We start from the raw sequence: 22,104 nt of genomic DNA on the forward strand, positions 1-22,104 counted from the left end.
TCAGTTCGTTATGTTCTTTCCTTTTCTTTTCGAATCAGTTCGTTATGTTCAGCTGCTAAATCCTGATAAAGTGATAAAATTTGGTGGATTTCAGCTTTGGCGTTTTGTTAGCTTGTTGTTTTTAGATCGACCTCTCCAATTATTATACTACGTTATTTTTTTAATATAATCATTAGCTCTCCTAGTAATTCGTTAAAAAAACATTACAAGTTTGAACAGTGCTTATAACGCACAATCCTACAGGATCCAGCGGCATCAGGGGGATGATAACTATTTTGCAGCATGACCGAAACAACTCTGATCGCGTTTTCAGTTGGTTATGTTCTGCTGCTAAGGTAGCAGGGACTTGTGCTGATCCTTCTCCTGCATCAAATTTTATCATGATTCAGTTGAAATCCAGAGAACGAATTCTGGCAATGGTTGCATTTATTCCAGAATTTTAGCACACATGCACCGAGACCCTATTGTCCTGAACGAACAATGAACTGAACACTGCTCAGACATTTAGTTTCATCTGGGTCTCGGTTTCGGGTGAAACTTATGCTTCTGTATTTTCGAGTACTATAACTTTTCTGAAGACCAGCACATGTGCATACCCACATAGTTGTCCACTTTGCCGGAATATCACTGCGAAGCAGCAGCACAAGGCGACGGCGACGGTCGCCGGCCGGCCGATCGATGTAACAGGAGGCACAGTGTCACTCGGCGTTGTCCCTGAGGGTGTTGCCGATGTCGATGACGAAGCGGTACCTGACGTCGGCCCTGGCGAGGCGCTCCATGGCCTCGTTCACGTAGTCCGCGCCGATCACCTCCACGTCCGCCGCCACGCCGTGCCTCGCCGCCAGCTCCATCATCTCCTCCGTCTCCCTCATGCCGCCGATGGAGCTCCCGACCAGTGCCTTGTTCTCTGCACGCACGAATACGCTTAATTACACGCATGGGACAACAAATCCGCCGACCTCTCTTTGATTAATGGATCTAAAGGACTAGTGTTATAAGCATCTTGCCGAGAATCAGATCAAAGGGGCTTCTCGGGCATGCCGACCAGCACCATCTTGCCGTTGGGCTTCAGCAATCCCAACAGCGGGGTCAGTGGAATGTTCGCGGACACCGTGTTGATGATGCCGTCCATGGTGCCCGCCGCAGCCTGCATGAACAACACCAACTCCATCGCATATATAGGATCCTATGAATGATCCGCGAGCTTGTGTTTGATCTGAGAAGATCGATGAATATATGACCTTCATCTCGTAGGCGTCGCTGCTGAGGACGAACGCGTCGGCGCCGAGCCGGTCCAGCGCCTCCCGCCTCTTCGCCGGCGACGAGCTGACCACCGTCACCCTGGCCCCGAACGCCCTGGCGAGCTTCACGGCGACGTGGCCCAGCCCTCCCAGCCCCGCCACGCCGACGTGCTTCCCCGGCGCGTCGAGCCCGTGGCGCCGCATGGGGCTGTACACGGTGATGCCCGCGCACAGCAGCGGCGCGCCCTGGTCCAGCGGCATGGCATCAGGGAACCTGACCACGAACCGCTCGTGGACCACCACGTTGCTCGAGTAGCCGCCGTAGGTGACGGTGCCGTCGAGGTCGACGGAGTTGTAGGTCCAGACGATGCCCGGGCAGAGGTTCTCGAAGCCCCCGGCGCAGCGGTCGCAGGACTGGCACGAGTTCACCATGCAGCCCACGCCGACGCGGTCGCCGGCCTTGAACCTTGTCACGCTCGCGCCCACCTCGGTGACCGCTCCGGCGATCTCGTGCCTGCGTTGCGTCGGGACGATGCATGAGGCACGAGATCATTTAATATTTGTGTTCTGACTTCCATGGAGTGGCATCGTGCAGACAACCATATGATGAGATCGATAAGGAAGAAGATGAGGCGTGCATATGCGCTAGGTACCCTGGGACGCAGGGGTAGATGGTGTCCTTCCACTCGTTCTTGATGGTATGCAGATCAGAGTGGCAGATCCCACAATACAGAACCTTGATCGCCACATCATCGTCTCCGGTCCTCCTGCATATAACAAATGATTTAACATGCATATAAAGAATTCCAGTCGCTTTCTTAATTATCCCATACAATGAGCTTTCATTTTCGCTACCATACCTTGCTCACAAGATGGTGAGCACACATGAAATCCGGCGGATTTGTGAGATTCGTGAAGTCACTACTGGCCCCATGTTGTCGAAGGGCACGTCGCCTACAGTTTTAAATCCTAAAATAAATTTTTAAAAAATACGAATATTGGTGTCAAGTTGAGAACTCGAACCCGAGTTCCACCATTAGAAATCTTATCAGCTGAACTACATTCGTGATTCGTGATAAAGGAAGAAACCAGATCACATGAAAGATCCATTTCAATGAGAAAACTATACACGGATATTACAAAATTTTGTATTGGGAAACGGAGAGAGCATGTGTCATCTATTGTGCTATATCTATTGCATGCGAGTTAGGTTAGTTCCCTATGGTGGAACCAATTCACGTGGAAATCAAGCTTTCGACTCAGCATGAATATATTTTTTTTCTTATTACTCTTACAGTGGTAGCGATGTGTTTGTCGACGGCTAATACTCGTGGTGACTTTGTCGATCTCAGCATTATCGGTTCAATCTATTGAAAACGTTCATAACAAAAGTATGTATATGTAATTAATAATTGAGTGTGTCTCTTTAAGTCTTTAATTATCCATGAGCATCTACGTCTATTCTCATCTGCCTACTGGGGAGGTCTCATTGTTCTTACGGCAAGTGATTTTGCCGAACTAACAGTGCTTGCGTATCACTTTCTCCATCCTAAATTATATCATTTTTTACTCTGTCTTAACTCAAACTCCTTTATCTTTTAACTGGGCTTAAAGAAAAATACATAAATATTTACAACATCAAGTTTGTTTCACTAGGTAATGAAATAAACTTTCAGTGTATTTATTTGATATTGTAGGTGTTCTACTAAATTTGGTTAATATTATAAATGATTACTTAATATAAAGTTTAGAATGATTTATAATTTGAAATGAAAGGAGTACCATTCTTCCTTCCAACAGGCGTGCATGCCTGGTACATACTCCCTCCGTTCCAAATTATAGGTCGTTTTGACTTTTCTAGATGCATAAATATTATTATGCATCTAGACATAGGGTATATCTAAGTGCATAACAAAATTTATGAATCTAATAAAGTCAAAACGACCTATAATTTGGAACGGAGGGAGTACCTCCGGTTGATGGCGAGCGGGGAGAGTTGGCCGGACGCGTCGAACGCCGCCAGCCCGACCACCTTCGTCGCCTGCTCCGACGACTCCGCCGCCACATGTACCGTGGGAGCCATATCCACCGGCCGGCCGTCGTCAGCTGCGCAATACAGGTTGCGCTGGGTGCAGGTCCGCCGGAGAGGCCGGGAGGATGAACGTCGACGATTAACGTCGTACAAATGCTACAATTAGATGGTAGCGACGGCAGCCACCAATGGCTCGACACTCCATCAGGAAAACTTGACCCAAAAGATCATCAATTAATGTTAGCTCGCGACGCGACAAGCTAGCTAACCAACGCGCAGGACACTCGAGCACGCCAATTCCTCGTCCTTTCACAAAGATTGAGATTATCTTGTGTCCTGTACGACGACAGGCGCAAGGAAAAGTCTTCTAGATTCATCTCTACCACCTAGTCTTTCAATAATTAATTTTTTTTGGATTCTTTCAATACAAAATTAAAATGCATATCTTATTATTTATCTAGTACCCCATACCAAATTACTATTATCTAGACACATAGTAAAAGTCATGTATCTAGAAGAGTCAAAACGAATAGTAATTACTAATTTGAGATGGTGGGAGTATTTGGGATGGAGGGAGTATGTTTCAGTACTCCCTCCATTTTGAGTTTGTAATAAGGTACAAATAAACTTTTGTAATATTTCACACTATAATGGTATAGTTTTCTTTCCATAAGCATACGTTGGTTTGGGATTAAGTGGGATGGGTTGGCTCCGTCCCTATTTTCTAGGTTGGGTTCGACCCATTTCGTATTGGCAAAATTTGCTACAAGACATGCAAAATGATGTTGTTTGCTGGAGAACACCGTTGACCACGTAATATACTAAGAGACGCTCTAGTTGTGTACCAATTTGCTGAAAGACATCATCATGATTAAAATAATATTTTTGGACTGAGCAGGAGAGAGAAATTGAGTGAAATGTCTATTTCGCCCTTGGCCCCACTGGCCAGACCCTTCCTTTTCCTCCCTCCCCTTCTCTTCTTTCTTCTTGCTTCCTCCCGTACCAAGCAAAGCAGCAGCCGCTGCATCTTCAAGCCGCAGCCCCAAGAAGCTCCCTTCCCTGCTACGGCACACAAGCGCCAGACCCACCACCACCTCCCTCTAATCACGGGTCCACCAAATCCATGTGGTAAGCTGGGCGGAGCCAATGCATGCCATCGTTGGCTTCTTTGACATAGGGAACGGAGGGGGTTGCGGCAACTGTGGGGCTGCAGGTCCGCCTGCAAAATGAGCTCGATGTCGGCGGCCTGACCAGCGTGGCAAAATTCGGCCCACAGGAGCTCCACAGCTAGCGCAGTTGAGCACTGCCCCGCTCGAGCTCCACGACCGTTGCGACGATGGAGCGCTGCTCGAGCTTTGCGGCCGGCACGGCAAACTCCGCCCCCCTCAAGCTCCATGGCCGACGCAGGTGAGCTCCATGGACAGCGCGGAAAGCCCCGCGCCTCCGCCCCACTCCAAGCTCCATGGTCGGCGTGGTGAGGTACTGAGGTGTGCCCACCGGAGCTCCACATGTGGGCAAGATCTAGACGATCCTTGGGCTGAATGGAAAAGAGGAGGGAAAAAGAAAGAATAGAAGGGGAGGGACGTATAGTTTTCCAAATGGGCCAGGCCCACTGGGTGGCCCGAGGCCCGACACTAAAAAGCCCGGCATGAGCACGGGCCCGGTACGAGGGGAATAGTGCTAGGGCCAGCCTGGCATGATGATAGTGCAGGGCCTGGGCTGCATCCTCGGCGCGTTGGGTCAGCACGGGCACGGCACGATTATTGGACCGGCCTGATGCTGGCCCGACACCCCAGCATCTCCTCGCCTCCCAACCGTTGGATGAGCATACGCTTCCCTGTTAACCGTTGGATCGCACTGTTGAGAGCTCAGTATATAATAGAGAAAAAACCTAACTCTCTATCCTCCTACCCTCCTCCACTCCCCCAACAGCAGCCGCCGCTCCTCCTGGCTCCCTCCCTCTCTCGTCTCTCCCGTGATGCGCCTAGAGGGCGCCCGCCGCCGCCGGGAGGTGCCGCGGCCGAGACGCGCCTGCCCCACCCGGCATCGTCGGACCGCCAGGGGTCGCCGCGCGGCCTGGAGGCGCGCCTGCCCCTCCTCCGCCGCTGAACTGCAGGGGACCGCCGTGACGGCATGGAGGCACGGCCGCCACCACCGGACGGGGGCCACCGCCCGATCGGAGACACGCCTGCCGTTCCCACCACCGTTGGACCGCCGGTGGCCGCCGCACGGCGGGAGCCAACGCTGGACGGGGGCCGTCGCCCGGGGCCACCGCGGGGGGCGCTGGAGGCGCGCCGCGCGCCTGCCGTCGCCGAGGGCCACCTGGAGGAGCCACCGTCGAGGCCGCCACGGGGGGTCGCTCGCCGGCCGCTGCCGCTGCTAATGCCTGGCCCGACACTAGCATGGTAGGGCCCGTCGTGCCAGCGGGCTAGCCCGGCCCGATAAAAAGGCCGTAGGGTCGGACCTAGGCCGTCCCCTCGGCACGCAGTGCCAGCCCAGCCCAGCACGAAAATCCTTCGGGCCTATTTAGTGCCGGGCCTATTAGTGCCGGGCCACACCGGGCTAGTGTCGGGCTAGGGTCGGGCGGCCCATTTGGAAAACTATAGAGGGACGAAGGAGAATCTGGGGTCAGAGGTAAAAATGACATTTCATCATGTTCTCTATCCTCCTCAGGTTAAGTATAATATTTTAATTGTGGCGGTATCTTCTAGCAAATTATCATAAAACGAGAGTGTCCACCAGCCTAACGCGTTTTGAACGGTGTCTACCAGCAAATGAACGTCACTTTCCTCCAGCAAATTTTGGCTTTCATGTTTGGTTGATGGGTTAGGTTTGTTCTAATTTTTTGTTTTGTGAGAGGGATTAAGAGGAATAAATGGATGATATTTTTAACATCGTAGCCATAGTCATCGGTAGGCCCAACCAGTTATTTATGGACCCCACCCGTCATCTTTTTTTAATTCGGACATTATCTTCTCCGTCCCGTCGTTGCAGCCTCGAGGGGCTCGGCATCCTCCAGCGGAGCTCGGGCGCCCCCGGCCGTCCGCTCCTCACCTGCCACTGGCCTGGCCACACCGCACCCACTCCGTCCACATGTGCAGCCCCATCCTGCTCCGGTAGCTCGGCCGCTTGGTGCCGCCCTTGCCCACACGCGCGGCCCTGCCGTCTCCGTGACTGGAAAAATTCCTCTGTTCTGGTGTGTCTCGACTCAATTAATCGGAATCAGAGCTTCCTTTATCTCCTACGAACTTATTTGTGTACCCATCTTCACTAATCCATGCAAGGTCGATGGGAATCGATGTTCTTTTGGCCGGAATCCATGAAGCCACAACGGGGTTTCAAAGGGCTCGAGCTGCTCGTGCTTGCTCCGCCGTTTGAGCCTCCTCGCCACCGCTGTCTGAGCCCGTGCCGGCCACCTGGTCCCCATGCCGTGCCGCCAGCCCTTGCACTCCCTTGCCAGTCGGGGCTCCCCGCACCGTGCAATCCACGAATGGTGGGAGCCGCGACGGCATCGAAGTGGGTTGGGATTTGGACAGACCATCTACTTTGACATGTGGTTTTCTTCTAGGATGAACCTAGCCTATTTCTATTTCATTTCTGAATTCAATTGGATCGAACCCATTCTAACTCACTTCAGCTCTCTTTCCAAACACGTGCTAAATTTTATACTATAACCAAATTTAAAAGTCAAAGTTACAGGTTTGGAGATCACGACAAGTGAAAACAATACCATATATATTGATATACAGAAGGAGTGAAGTAGAAGCCTCGATGCTACCACTCGCGCTAAAAAAAACTTGTGTTAGCATAAAGGCAGGAAATACTCCAAATTACTTTCCTCAAGTATACACAAAATCTAAATAATCCATTAAACTATTTCTTGTTTTACTTTACTACCTAAACTATGACATTTGGTTCAATTTATCCCTAACATAAATTATATTTTTTTCTCCATGCCCAGGTGGAGTTTTAAGTTAAAATTTTGAAAGATGACAACAGACATCATAATACATGTTACAAAAATTCATCATGATTTTTTACATTATTTTGATAGGGTATGATATTTAATAATAAATTAATTTTTGGGATACAAAGGCATAAAAAAATAATGATGAAAAATTCATAATATATTTTTTGATATACATTGTAGTGTCCACTACCACCCTACAAAAATTTAAATTGAAATTCAACTTGTGTATGGAGAAAAAAGATAAATTATGTTAAGAGGTAAATTGAACTAAATAATATAGTTTAGGGGGTATATTGAAAAAAAATTGGTTATCCGGACTTTGGCTATACTTAGGTAGTAATTTGATTTTTTAAAAAAAAAGGAAACAAGGGACATGTTAGTGACAGTGGGAACAGACTACAATTGTCGGCATGCATGATTTAGTGTATGTGACTGTAGATGGTCTCCAACAAATTATAAGGGTGACTACGTTAGATTTTTGGTACCAATGTGTCGCATAAGGGTAAAAGGCGGCATGGGAGTTGCTTTTGTATACGTGAAAAAGGATAAAAGTTCTTACATCAATCAAATGCAAGAAAAACTGAAATAAAAAATCAACCATAATTCTGAGCATTAAAATTAGATTTTAGTTATATGGTTCTTATGACAAAAGTTTTAAATAAGACCACATGTGATTATTTTTGTATAATATATTTTTTTGAATTTATGAGAACATCCGGTTATCCTGCCAAAAGAAAGGAGCATGAAGCAACTTTGCCTGATTGTCTTGAAAAGTCTTCAAACCACTAACTCAAAATAAATTATGGTTTAATGAATAAAGAATTACATTTTCAATCATATTAATTTGTAACTTGCTGGCACAACTTCGACTCCCCATGGGAGCGAATTAAATAGATATGGAATAAAAATTTATATAAAAAATAGGTCGAGACTTCTCCTACCGATTTCAGTCAAAATAAAGCAAAAAAAAATTTAATTTTGCCTCCATGTGGATCCACCAGCTATAAAAACAGCAAAACGAGAAAACGCGAATCCAGCTAGCCCTGAAAAAAGTCCAACAGGCCCATAAAGTGAACCTCTGGGCCAGCGAAGGAAACGGCCCACACAGCACGTCACAAAATTGGACAGTGCCAAAACTAGCGGTTGTCCAGAAGTTCCTTGTCACCGGAGCATGATTCTTTTTAATTTTAACCCTTTTAAAACTAAAATTTTATAAATAACCCCTCTCAATCTATATTTTCAAGAAGTTTATTTTTGTTACGCCAATCTCTATGACACGACTAATACTTGGTCGTGCCACATGCAATGGCGTGACTACCATAACACGTGGTATGGATAAATATCAACAGTCGCATAGCGATGATGCGGTGATGATGTGGCGGACGCCAACGCATCTAGCGTGACTCAGTCACGCCAGAGAGTACGGCGTGACCAGCTCCCCCGTTGGTCGCCGGCTGCACAAGTGCACAAAAATGCAGCCTACTTAGCCATATTTTGACTTACGTTCTAATTAGCTAACGATCTCTTTAAATTTATCAAACTTAATAAACATACTCTATAGAGTATATATTTTCCATTTAAATGTTTACACTCCAAAATATGGTTTGAAAATCGAGGAATCCAATTTCTAAATAGGCCAAGTGTTATTGGTCGTATGGAGAGAGAGAGAGCTAAACAGAACGTTAGCTTATGCACGTAATAGTTAAAAAACAGAGAGAAAGCTAAACAGAACATAGAGAGGAGAAAGAGTAATATGTATGCAGACTACGTTTATAGGAATAATGATTGTATATGTAAGTGTGAGTTTCAACGAGAACTTAAAGTTTTAAGTAATAATGTTTAATGGACTCAACAAACAGCTAGGAGGGACAACATGAAATTATTCTTCATCGTGTAGGCCTTTCTTCTTGAATCTGGAGTGAGATGACTGCATATATCCATGCCAAAAACTTTGGACATGAATGAATCATATCTGTGACAAGCAGACAAGTATACAACCAATAACGCTTAGCCTCTTTAGAAATTGGATTTCTCATTTTCCAAACCATATTTTGGAGTCTAAACACTTAAAATGGAACATATATACTCTATAAATTATGCTTGTCAAGTTTGACAAACTTAAGAGATCATTAGCTAATTAGAATGGAAGACGAAATATGGTTAACTAGGCTGCATTTTTTGTGCACTTTGACTCCAGCCAGAGCAAGGGGGAGCTGGTCACCCCATGCTATCTGGCGTGACTGAGTGACGCCGGACGGCTTGGCGTGACTCGCTCTGCCACATCATCATCATGCGGCTGTCAGAGATATTATTCCATGCCGTCATATCATGTTAGTCACGCCATTGCATGTGGCACGACTCAAGTATCTGTGGCGTCATGGAGCTCGGCGTGACCAAAAGGGCTACTTCTTGGAAATATAGATGGGGAGATGTTATTTATAAAATTTTAGTTTTAAAAGGGTTAAAATAAAAAAAATGCCGGAGCGTTGTCTAGAAGCCTAGTGTCTCTGTTCACTTTCCTTGTTTCTTGCTAGAAGTAAACTTTTCAACATTAGGTCACAGCAAAAATTGAGGGTTGCAGGACACGGCACTAAGTGGACGCCAACTGGAATACCAACATTTTGGGAAAGGCGTTACGTGTGAATTTAAATCTTGCAAAAATTTTCCTAAAAAAAAAAGAGAAAAATTCTTGCAAAAGTTGAAAAAGTGCAGAAGCATCATGTTCTGTTCTCCTAATGTTAACCGTTGGCTGTGCAAGGAGGCAGGCAGCTCACACCAGTTGCCCCTTCCTCCCAGTTCCATGTTCTGTGTATCTCTGTCTTTCTGATCTCAGCTCGCACGGCCGAAATTCCTTTGCACATATTCTGCTCAGTCAATTCTTCAGAGTTCAGAGCATAGAATCAAACCGCTAACAGCATCATACCGTTTACATGACAAGCATGCCAACCACTAAAAGTACACGTACCACAACATTATACTGTTTTACGATGGAGACTCAAATCAAACCTTTCGGTGTAACAGCTTAAACAATCGGTGTCGGTGTTTCAGGAATAACAGCATAATTCAAAGAATAATACTCAAACTTTTATGAAGCTACATAAGAGAGCATGTCTCAAGCCTGTCGATTTCCTCGGGTCTAATGTAAAAAAGTTTTATCAGAAGATTCGGAATCTTCAAGTTTAAATCATATTGAGGAAAATATGAAGGTAAAAAAAAATCTCCAATTCACACTTCACTTTCTGAATTAAAAATTACACTTATCAGCGGAATAGAATCATGATTGTGTCTAAACTCATTCTTCAGTGGATAAATTCCATGGATTTTAACCCTGCAAAAAGGAGGGACCTGACTAACAACTATGTACATTGCCGTTTACTCCAAAAGGAAGTCGACCCACTTCTACAAACCTCTAGCACAAAAGGTCATTCCAGATTTCCAGACCAACTATTCGCCACCACCACTTCATTTTTGTATTCTGCACTTCTTTTGGTCCATCCTCATGGAAGAACAACATTGTTCAAGATTCACATTTTGTCCTGAACTTTTTGACTTGTCTAGCAATGTCCTTCAACTCTAGAACTTGGTTACTTTCAGGCCTTCTTTACACCTCTATGTGCACCAATTCTGGTTGATGGAGGTTCTACTGAAATTGATGCGCAGTAATGCTACAACAAAATATACCCCGACGATCATAAACTGCGTTCGGGGTCTTTAGCGACGAGTAATGCGCAGAATTACATTCGTCAGCAGCTCTGAAGATTTGTCTATCGATTAGCTAGGCCCATTTGGCAAGCAAGGACATCAGTCCTGCGCCGAGGAAGAGGGCGAGGTATGTCGCCAGCTGAAGCTTCATGTTGGTTTGTAGCCTCGGGTTATTGAAATCTGCTGCTAGGAGATCCACCAGGGACATGTAGATCAAAATCCCTGCTGCAGCAGCGTTGAACACCCCTTCGACGACAAGGGCGGTAGCACTATGCTTGCTGTAGCTGGAGGTGATTGCGATTCCCAGCGCGATGCCCATGGGAGCAGTGAGCGAGAAGAAGGTCGCCATGATCATGGTCGCTCTAACCTTGAACTTCGCCTGCAGTAACAAGTTAAATTATTTATGCTAGTAGGAAGTTTGAAAGAAAAAAAATCCTTCACACTTCTGTTCATTGAACGATGAAGATTGAAGGGGTTCAAGCTTTGAATCATAGTTCTATCCCAAATCCAGAACATGAGATTCTACAGGTTAAATCTGAATTGTTCGTCTGGACCAGTACTGAAAATGAATGGTGACTGAGTAACTGACCAATTCCAGTACAGAAACCCACCCAATAAAGCCAGCTTCAAACTGATAATTCCAGTTATCCTTGACGTAACTAGTTAGCACCTGTAACTGATACACCTAAAATGGTAGTGAGCCACTGGCAGAATGGCAGTAACTGTTCAGTTTAGGAGTTATGAACCATGATTGTATCAATGATTGATGGTCCTGCTTCTTGCTCCTAACTTTCTACAATGTGGCTAGTGACAAGTCCTATCTCATCTTCACTACATATCTCTGTCTATGTGTCGGCTTTCGCACACTTTTGCTGATAGGACATCCTCTCCTGTGGCTGTCATGACTCCTACGCGTCTTCTAGTATCTCTGATTTACCATCTAGACATTTTTTCTGGTGGTCTCTCTTCAGTGTAAACAGAAAACCACAGCCATGGCTGCAATTATGCCATACCTGAACAATGCAGCCACCGAGGCCTATGCCTTCGAAGAACTGGTGGAAGCTGAGAGCTCCAACAAGAGGCCTGATCGTCGACGGCCTCAGCGACGCGCCTAGGGACACGCCGATGATCACCGAGTGCACCAGGATCCCCAGCTCCAGAACCTGCAAATTTTGACTGATGGTTATTGATTAAATAATACAGAGTGCCAAGTTGATTGAAGAATCTGCAAATTGGGGCTCGGTTGTGCGGCTGAGGAAGACGGCATTGTTTTGTTCCTCTTGTCTGCAACAGGATGCTCTTGCTTTAGCACCAACGGCAGGAATAACGTCCCCTGTCCCGGATGGGGACAACGGAGAAGCCTCGGAGTACCGTGAGAGATATGTCCTGAATGTCTTTATCAGGGTTCCTGATTTGATTTGAAATCAAACAGGCCAAGAACATGAAGTTTCTTTTCTTTTTCTTTTTTTTTTTGGGTACAGGATGAGGACTACCTCTTTTACTCCGTTGGTATGCAGTGTAGTCTTTCAGACAAAGAGATGCAGCTAGTTCAGAGTTTAGACTGCTAACTGCCACTGTGATGTATCAGAGCCTTATTAAAGAAAAAAATATTTTTTTCCATAAGCTCTCTCTTATTTCCATACCGATAGGTTAAGTTTGGAGAAAATTTACCGCACTTGCTCTGAAAAGACAAGTATTTTATATTTGTTCTAGTTCAGGAAGTGGGGTATTCGAAAATCAAAATGATTTGGGACCAAATCAAAGCAGCCAGGTATGCCTTTTTGCTTGTATATCCTGTCTCGATCAAAATTGGAATGTTGTGATCATTAGCATACCGGATTTTTTCGGTTTCCAGATTTTTCTTGTGTGTTCCTTTAGAACAAGAAAATGGGAGTGACTTATCTGAACCGCCATTGAGGGAAGGGGGCTCACCTGAGAGATCACCCTGTGCCTGATCGACACGGCGAAGGAGGAGGCGTCGTCGGGCGAGGCGCCGGCCGCCGGCCCGCCGTGGCCGTGCCCGCCGTGGTCGTGCGCGTGCCCGTGGGCATGGCCGTGCGTCGCGTGCGTGTGCACGTGCACGTGGCCGGCGTGCTCGGCGTCGGCCTCCTCGTCCGCCCCAGCCGCGGCGGCGTCGTCGACGGGGCGCGCCTTCCGGAAGTGCGAGCGCTGGTAGTAGCCGGCGGCCACGGAGTCGACCATCATGGTGACCATGGCGGAGCACATGGCGACGAGCCCGGCGAAGGGGAACGCGGCGCCCTTGCCGCGGCCGCTGCCGGCGTCGCAAGGGGGCGCGAGCGCGTCGAACGCGGCGGGCAGGATGTGCACCATGCCGGTGGCGAGGATGACCCCGGCCGCGAACGCCTTGACGGCGAAGAAGACGTCCCCGTCGGGCCGGAGCGCCGACGCCGAGCGGCCCAGGACGGGCACCAGCACCCCCGTCGCGCCCGACGCCAGGATGGACGCCACCGCGATGAGCTTGAGCCGCAGCGCCCCGCGCGCGTCCTCCTCCTTGATCTCCGCCGCCGCGCCGCCACACTCGCACTCCGTCGCCACCGCCGCCGCGCCCACGGCAGGCGCCACCAGGAGGAGGAGGAGGAGGAGGAGGGCCAGCGGCGCCGCAGGCCACGCCCACCGCACGGGACGAAGGGGAACGCGAGCTCGCGCGGCGTCCATGGCGTGGCGAGGCGTGTCGTCGGCGTGCGCGTGCGCGTGGCGAGGGAGGGAGGGAGGGAGGGAGGGAGGCGGCGCCGCGCGCGCGCCGGGCTTTATACGCGGGCGCGCGGCGGGCGTGGTGACATGGTGTGCTCACCTCACTCCTGCATCTCTGGCTCTCTGCTCTCTGGTCCGGTCTTGATGCGCCGCTTTGAAGTGGAGTGGCCCCGGAGTAATCTGGGCCGTCGGATCGAGCTGAGCTGGCGCGCGAGCCGGCCGTCGGATCCGGGGTGGCCAAGCAGCCGTGAGCCCGTGAGGTTTTCTGCAACTGCTAGCTTTGGTGTTGCCGCGGGCGTTTGTCATGTTTGTTCGGAAGCGGGTCACTCCACTGCTGCTTTCTGTCATTGTGGGGGCCCACAGCAAAAGTTGAGGTGTTTTATGCCGAAAAAAAAGCTGGAGATTTTTATTCTTTTTAATCTGCTACTAGTACAATATTCCTCCTAAAATATATTTTATTTCCAGTACGAGACACGTGCACACTTTTTACCACTTGGTGTTAAGCTTTGTGAGTGATTCGATCATATTCGACCAGTTCGTTGTGACAGTCCCACCTCACGTGCACCCGTTCTAGTACGTAAAATAAATTATAGTGGCGCAGTCATATCAAATGATTACGATACGAGTGCAGACCTAAACTCAGAGCTTACGACACGTGGATGGTGCAGCATGACTTGCAAACCAAATAGGATACAATGAGCAAATGAGTAAGCTGACAACAAACATATGTCGTACATCCTCATCATACGCATAGCACAATTATTAGTGAATGAAACAATGACGCATCAAAAATTGCATGTTATGGCAAGAGGTAGCTACCACAGCAACTAAGTGCGTCCTCTAGCACGTGTCTCGAACCACGACTAAGTGCATCAAAAATTGCTTTGCCGGTGTTGACACAATGTCGTCATCCCCCGGCATTTATGCGGCTGATTCTAGCAGCTAGGCAGCCGTTGCCCACTTTCCCTTTCCCTTTCCTGGGGCACGTAGTAGTAGGGCGATTTTCTTTTTAAATTGTCTGGCTCTTTTATAAATGGCAAATGCGGCATGCCTGATCATTTGTGAGCTACGTGGAAGCTCACTTGCTTCGGATGGGAAACTTTTAACTGATACGGGTGACAACTTTAATTATATACGTCATTATAATCCAAAAGCAGCCTGTGGCCCATCAAGCAATCTTCATGTAAAAGGTATACCGGGAAAACACTTAGTTTAAGATAAACCAATTAGTTTGAAATTATTTTAAACATTATATATCTATTAAGAACATAGGGAGTACATATTTTGAAAATATATAACTTAATTCCAAATATGACTAAGCTTCAAATGATTTTGCGATGAGTAAGTGAAAATAAAGCGTACAGTTTTATTGTAGGATGACAAGTAAGAAAACGGGACTAGAATCTACTTGTGCCAACAGGCAACGCATCGATACGTATTTTACTTCAGGGCTTGTTCGGTTGGAACCTTAAAAATAATGAGGTGTTTGGTTTGAGAAACCACCTCATTCTAGATGAGACCATCCATCATATGAGTCCATGAATTCTTGGGGTATGACCCTATTCTTGTAAGGGATGAATAGACAATAGATCAACACATTCCACGAAACCAAACAAAAAAAACAAGGACAGAGAAGATGATGGGCCACCCTATTCTTCAGACCAAACATCCTCTAAATTTCTTCATATCTTGCAGCAGTTTGACCTTATTACACAAGTGTTTGATTTCCGTGGATGTCCCAATTTTATTTTCTGGGTCGATTAGGTCTGCTATGTTAAATGTAGTAAGTGAAGGAGTTGTGGCAATAATCCCTTATCCAATAGGTCAAAGCTTTATTTGGTACCTTCGTCATCTCCCTTGCAACATGAGTTAGGCTAAGATGGGTGTTCAGCAAACTAGTGGCTCAAAAAGAATTAAATGATAGTAGATACGCTAAAAATGACGTAGCATCAGTATAGGACGACATTTGGACACTTTCAACTACGATTTCGATGGCGGACTTGTCATAACGGTCCAAATAGAAACTTTGTTTCCGTCAAGGCGTCAAACAGTTAGGCAAGTAACAACTAACTAGCTAGCACGGCTTTGTTCTTGTCGATCATAGAGAGCTCTACACATTTCTTTAGTTTATACAGCAATGATAATGCACTACTGCACACAATATATGATTATCATACATGCTAGCTGTTTTAAGTGATCATGCAGGTCTGTAGTTTATATCTGGTTTCTCTGGAACTGAATCGTACACTACTACACTAGTGCCTCATGCCAGGTCGGATTTGGTCGTGTTCGATCACCTTGTGTTTTACATGCACTGTCTGGTGATGATACTTTCTTTTTTGTGATAGTGAGGATGGCTAGCTTAGCCTAATCAATGTATTAAAGACAACACGTATGTTCCACCCAATAAATTGGCATATTAGTATAATTGATTTGCACAATGCTACAATTTCACTTAGCATTTTCTTTACTACTCCCTCCGTCCCAAATTATAGGTCGTTTTGACTTTATTAGATTCATAGACTTTGTTATGCAATTAGATATACCTTATGTCTAGATGCATAATAATATCTATGTATCTAGAAAAGTCAAAACGACCTATAATTTGGAACGGAGGGAGTAGTTTGATCCTTGATCCTTCTATACCACACTATATATGGTCGACTTTGGTCGCCAATATGTATGGTTCTCTAGGCCTTCTTTAGAACAAATTGTAGCCATCCGCGAGATATATATCCAACAGAAAATTTTATGTCTTAAATAATAATCCAACTAAAAATGGTGATATATATGCTTTAGTGAAATATCATTACAGTACCGATGCCCCCTTACTGCACAAATTTGAGTTCATTTTGTAAGTCGAATGCTCAAACCTAGTTTCACCACAAATGCAAGGACTAAAAATTCCTTCCACAACCTGCTTTGTATCTTTCTGTAACTTTTTGATTTCCACAAGAGAAAGGACTGGTGCTCTTTTTTATTCTAAGGTCCTCATGGAGGCCTGAAACACATAGATACTACACATAATGAGTTGTAGATACACCTCAAAGTGAGATGGCAAGACATATGTACCTCTTGAGATAAGGCACTTTTGCTTACGACCCCGGTGACGTGCTTATGCTAGTGGTTGAAATGGAAAACTTTGTTGGCTTCGATCGACGGTTACATAGCCAAGAACTAGATGGTCTGTTCTTGTCGTAAAGGACTAGGTTTTTTCAGTTTGAGTTCTTGTCTTAGAACGATGGGACAGCTTGACAAATATGATTATGCATGTTGTTTCAACTAATTATCCATGATCTCCCAAGTCCTAGCAACATTGGGGGTGATGGGGTCTTGTTTTGTAGAACCGAGTCGTACTAAGATGCGAAAGAGAGACACCTTAACAATCTTGCTTGCGTGATGCCAAGATTGATTTGGCCATATCTACCATGTTTTACACATACCACTCCTGTGGTTATCCTACTTTATTCCTTTGAGAGTGTGGGACAATGGTTCAGCCCCCAAAATAACAAGACAAAAGATTGCAATCCAGAATCTATACTAATATATATCCTATCCACAAAACGGCCGGGCCCTAGTCTAGACTTTGTGAATTGTGATAGCAACTACTCAATGGAACTTCTTCTATATGCATATGTTGGAAAAAGATGTATAAAATTTCTTTTTTTTTTTGAGAAGAAGCATGATATATCATATATCAGTTCTATCTACAGTATTGGAATATTTAGTTTGCAATCTTGACGAAATATTAAAGTCTACACGGCATATTCTTTGTGATGTTCCTATGTCAGGAACTTTTCTCCTATCACTAATACAAGTCTTGCTACAATATTCAGTTTCCTACAGTCTATCTTGTATATCCATGTTGCCTACACTATGGAACCAACTTTAAGTGCCATAAAAAAGATTGGATATACAGACTTATAATCCAAATGTTCACTTGGTGCCTTATGCACAACTTGGATTTGGTTAAAAAATATAGTCCAAGTGCTTTTATATAGATGTATTAAGTTTCATATCATTCGCTCGCATAACGCTACTACCCTTTTCCCCTATAGATTCTGTTGACTGGAGCCTGAATGTTTGATTCATTGTGCAAAGGTTCTCTCAGCTTTTGGGAACAAATGGCAACCATCCAACATATGATGCAAAAAGGCATTATGACGACATCCGCAGAATCTTAACACTTTTTCCACACTTCACTTTTTAGCCTATCTGTTGCGCACAACATGCTCATGCTACTGCAAACTGGCCTACAACTTGGTTCCTTAGATGATATCCCCTAGCTGTGCCCAAGGTCCAAGGACATGGCCCATGTTGATATGCTCTTTCGGTTTCGGCACAGGGTTTCATGAACATATTTGCATGCAACTATTGTGATGGTCCCTTTTGTAGCAATCTCGGAACAGACACTTGACAAGGATATGGTACCTGACTTCTCCATATCATCAGCACCTTTTTCTTTATGGCAACATTCAGGTTGCTCCATACTCTGCAAAAGGATCAGTGATGTGCATGCGTTGATAATTCACTCAAGCAGGTGTAGCCTTGTAAGAACAGGATTCGTCCACGTGTCTCGTCACGCACTTGAAACTAACTTGGGTGATCTGATCCCCATTACGGGCAGTGACAGGATAGATTAATTGCTGAAACTGTTAGTTGGAACTGACATTTGCACTAGTATTCATAAACACATTAAACCATGCATGCATCCTTGATGAAGCTAACCAATCCTCAGCTTGGTTTGGGAATGACTGAAACTGCTCTGCATTCTCAGTATCGATTTAGAATTCAATCTTCCTCTGTCCAAACAAGATCTAAAATTATGAAAATGGATCTTCAGCTAAAAAGTATCCGAATTTTTGCTTCAAGTCCGCTAGCTTGGTATTGTTCACTTCTCACATAAGTGATAGACGCAAGGCGCTATCACTATATATGAACATGAGGCCCGCATCCATAGCGACCAGACTTGAAACATGAACGCATGCATCTGCTCGATGCTTTCTCCAATTCACACTTTTGGACTTGGAAATTGAAATGCCTATAACATGAGCAATTGCATATATTTATATGAATTTTGGCATCATCAGCCTACCTTAGGTGTTCATGCTTAAGGGCTAGCTAATCCGCGATGCCTTTCTTTAAAAATAAGTGCTAGCTCCATTGTAGATTTTGCCACAGCATGAAGTAGATGAGTTTGGTAGGATCAAACGTTCAGGCCTAATTTCAGCACTACTGCAAAAGGACTCGCAGTTACTTCAGCCAGTTTATTCTTTTCTTCATCATTATTTGAACTTATCATGATTGGTTGCATTATATTGACACCATGTCGCCATCCTCCACAGCGTTTCTCTCTTATCCTTTTCCTGGAGCATGCAAATTTTCAGTTCTAATCGGCAAATTTTTTTTTACCTTTTTTGGCTTGCTCCTGTCCACCTGGTGGGTTCTTTTCTCCTCGTGTGTCATCATTTTCTTTCAGCATGGCCATAATTTACTTTGTTTTTTTGACGGTGAGCATAGCGCTGGATAGCTTAATCAATTTATTAATACAAGCTTAAAACTGAAGAAAAATCATGTGCGCTGAGCGTACATAAATATGTCACTCATTCAACTAGGTTGGTGGATAGACAATATAGCACACTATGGGTCTGTGCGACAAATGGATACTACTCCTTCCGTCCCAAATTACTATTCGTTTTGACTTTTCTAGATACAGAAGTTTTGCTACGTATCCAGATATAATACAATATCTATGAGCACAACAAATGGTATGTATCTTGAAAAGTCAAAACGAATAATAATTTGGGACGGAGGAAGTACTCATTAAAACATCTCCATACATATGTTGAGAAAGACACATTGATTCTCTTTCGTAGCTTTAGAATTTGCTACCATCAATCTTGATGTGACACTGAAGTCCAAATATCAGATCTTTTATTGCCTCCTACCACTATATTATTTTCCCCACTTCCCTCTCGAGAAATGGCGTTCATCCTTTTTTTAAATCATATTTAAATCATAAGGGCTGTTTGGAACAATTGAGAAACTAAAACAAGATCTAGATAGTTAAAAATCAGTTTTCAGACTGAAAACTTCTTCGATTGGACTAGGCTAAGGCAACTATAAAACTATAATCATGAGTTACATGAAGGAAAAAAAATCTCTTTTTTCCTTGCCCTATTTTTTTTTAGAAAAACTTGAAACATTATTAGAATTAGTAAGATCCTCTCTTAGCGGATCAACTTTTTCATAAGCCATATCTTAACCTACTGAAAAAAATTGCAGGTGAAAACATATTTTAATTTCATAAATTTTACTTAGGTTGCAGCTCTTGATTTTGGTAATTAGTTAGTGGCATATTAATTTGATTGATTTGCATATTCTCATGATCGGAGTTGATCCCTTATCCTTCTTCCCCACACTGAGACTGCTTGACAATATGTTTAAGGTTCTATAGACTCTTTAGCACAAACAATGACCATCCATGATATAATGATCAAAAGCAAAAGCATCATGGCGACATCTTGAGTCGTTTCACGCTTGCTTACCGATGACCGCTTTTGGACTTTGACCCCATTGATCGTCTATCGTGTACAACTTACTCTTCTTAGCAAATCCATATATAATTTGATCTCTAACATAGATAATCCAACTAATTTTGTTGCAATGCTCAAGTGAGGTGTAGTCATAGTGTGAGATCATGGCTCACCGGTCATCCTCCCTATTTCAAAAAGATAGAAATTTTGAAGAATCAGCAGCCTAATTAATTAATGTACAGTAAATTAGTAATAGCTCTGGTCAGCTATGGTTTTACACAAAAATAAACAGCATCAGTGAGACCCCTACTGCCAGAATCAAAACTGTTATGACATAATGTTGACTGAAAGTGTACTTTCTCGATCAAAGTGTGTTTCCTTAATATCCAAATTAGAACCGGCAACACTAACAAAATCCATATTACAAATATTTATCTATCCCCATGTGCAACGACTATTGATCCTTAATTTCTATTGTATTAGCTATTAACTTCTAGCCATAGTCACCACAAGAATTAGACTTTAAAGTGATACTGAAAGGATCACGAACAAAAGCATGCATCAAATACAACTTTCATTTCTAGCCAGTGAATAAGGATGTAGTCGTCATCCCCCACCTCTGTGCTGATGCTATATGTCTGAATGTCTGATCAATCTAGTATGCATTAATAAATTGGACCAGGATTCAGGTTTCTTCCTCATCATCTCAAATATATATGCAGCACTGAGATTATGCTTCGAGTATATGACACAGAGCAATATATGGTGCTTGGGATAGATTTTCCAAATAAATGTGGATAGGATTTTGGACCTTACACTCTTCCAGTAATAATGTTTGAGTTGGAAGGCACACACAGAGGACACTCAAATGTCATTAATTACTGTAATTTCTGTTGTTACTTACAAGGATTTGGCTATAAAGCGTAAGGTACTCATGGATATTCTCTTAATTATTTACCCCATCATATACTCCCTCCACTGCATTTGAAAATCAGAAGACATGTTATACTTTGTTATAATAAGACTTTGACTGACAGTTACACTATTAGTGATACAAAAGCATAATCATAAGTAAATGTTTTTAGTACAAAATTTGTCAGAAAAATTATGTACTAATAAAGTATCTATTGGCCAAAGACTTGTCCTAAGAAATGAAATAAGCCTTATACAAAGATGAACATAGGATTCGCTTTGAGTATGTGTGCGTGTATGTGACCCTGTGGGTGTGTACTGTGATTTGCAAAAAGAAAAAGAAAGAGACCGTAATTCTCTGGACAGAAAGAGCACATATATTGTTTTGCCCTTTTGAAGATATGTGGACACTTTAGATCCTATCGGTTTAGACTTTAGAATGTCATCCACACTGTAGATGGCCCATGTGGATGCTTTTTGGGCACAAGGAGATATATTGGGCCATTTGCATTATTGGAGCAAGATTACTGGAATATGCAGCTATATATGCAAGGATGGTGCCACAACTAGTACTTATCCATGTACCATTAACATGTCCTTTTCTCGCAGTCTAGCTTGGAACCCGTAGTTTAAGTGTTGTTTTCCTCCCTTTTCCCATTTCATCATGCGACTTTTTACTTTTTGTAATATATCTTGTTCAGAAGTTGCATGCTCTAGGAACTTTCAGAATACGGATTTGGAGTGAACCATGCTAGAGAAACCTAACATTCAAGCTTAAGTGCAGTGAGATAGCGTTGATTATAACATAAGTCAAGGACTCAAGGTGCTATAACTATGTGTGTACAAGCAACCCATGCACACAGACACAGCGACCAAACTCAAAAGCACGAACAGTACTTCTGCTCCATGTTTTCCTCCGTTTCGCACTTTGGGGTGCGGTTGCGATGTCTACACCATGAATAATTGCAAACCATAAAATTCATATGCATTAAAGCACCA

General features: G+C 44.4%; 2 protein-coding genes across 2 annotated transcripts; both read right to left on the reverse strand.

The window, feature by feature from the left end:
• Window positions 1-408: 408 nt before the first annotated feature.
• Window positions 409-2,175, reverse strand: LOC101784359 (probable cinnamyl alcohol dehydrogenase 3). Its single transcript, XM_022827570.1, has 4 exons — window positions 2,111-2,175; window positions 1,895-2,008; window positions 1,008-1,755; window positions 409-907 (listed from the first exon to the last, which is right to left on the reverse strand). The coding sequence occupies exons 1-3, from the start codon at window positions 2,173-2,175 to the stop codon at window positions 1,014-1,016; spliced, it is 921 nt and encodes a 306-aa protein (XP_022683305.1). The 3' UTR covers window positions 409-907; window positions 1,008-1,013.
• Window positions 2,176-10,451: 8,276 nt separating this feature from the next.
• Window positions 10,452-13,719, reverse strand: LOC101784759 (zinc transporter 4). Its single transcript, XM_004972532.4, has 3 exons — window positions 12,878-13,719; window positions 11,959-12,108; window positions 10,452-11,324 (listed from the first exon to the last, which is right to left on the reverse strand). Exons 1-3 carry the CDS (start codon window positions 13,619-13,621, stop codon window positions 11,019-11,021), a joined length of 1,200 nt encoding a protein of 399 aa, XP_004972589.1. The 5' UTR covers window positions 13,622-13,719; the 3' UTR covers window positions 10,452-11,018.
• Between the last annotated feature and the right edge of the window lie 8,385 nt (window positions 13,720-22,104).

The sequence above is a fragment of the Setaria italica genome, chromosome VI, assembly GCF_000263155.2.
Source record: "Setaria italica strain Yugu1 chromosome VI, Setaria_italica_v2.0, whole genome shotgun sequence".
NCBI lineage: Eukaryota > Viridiplantae > Streptophyta > Magnoliopsida > Poales > Poaceae > Setaria > Setaria italica.

Excerpts from the sequence above, each read along its gene's own strand:
- LOC101784359 (XM_022827570.1), bottom strand. The coding sequence starts at position 2,175 with ATGGGGCCAGTAGTGACTTCACGAATCTCACAAATCCGCCGGATTTCA. Across the intron at positions 2,009-2,110 it reads TCATGTGTGCTCACCATCTT|GAGGACCGGAGACGATGATG; the intron begins GTGAGCAAGGTA and ends TGTTATATGCAG. Across the intron at positions 1,756-1,894 it reads ATCTACCCCTGCGTCCCAGG|GCACGAGATCGCCGGAGCGG; the intron begins GTACCTAGCGCA and ends GACGCAACGCAG.
- LOC101784759 (XM_004972532.4), bottom strand. The coding sequence starts at position 13,621 with ATGGACGCCGCGCGAGCTCGCGTTCCCCTTCGTCCCGTGCGGTGGGCG. Across the intron at positions 12,109-12,877 it reads GGCACAGGGTGATCTCTCAG|GTTCTGGAGCTGGGGATCCT; the intron begins GTGAGCCCCCTT and ends CAAAATTTGCAG. Across the intron at positions 11,325-11,958 it reads TCGGTGGCTGCATTGTTCAG|GCGAAGTTCAAGGTTAGAGC; the intron begins GTATGGCATAAT and ends TTGTTACTGCAG.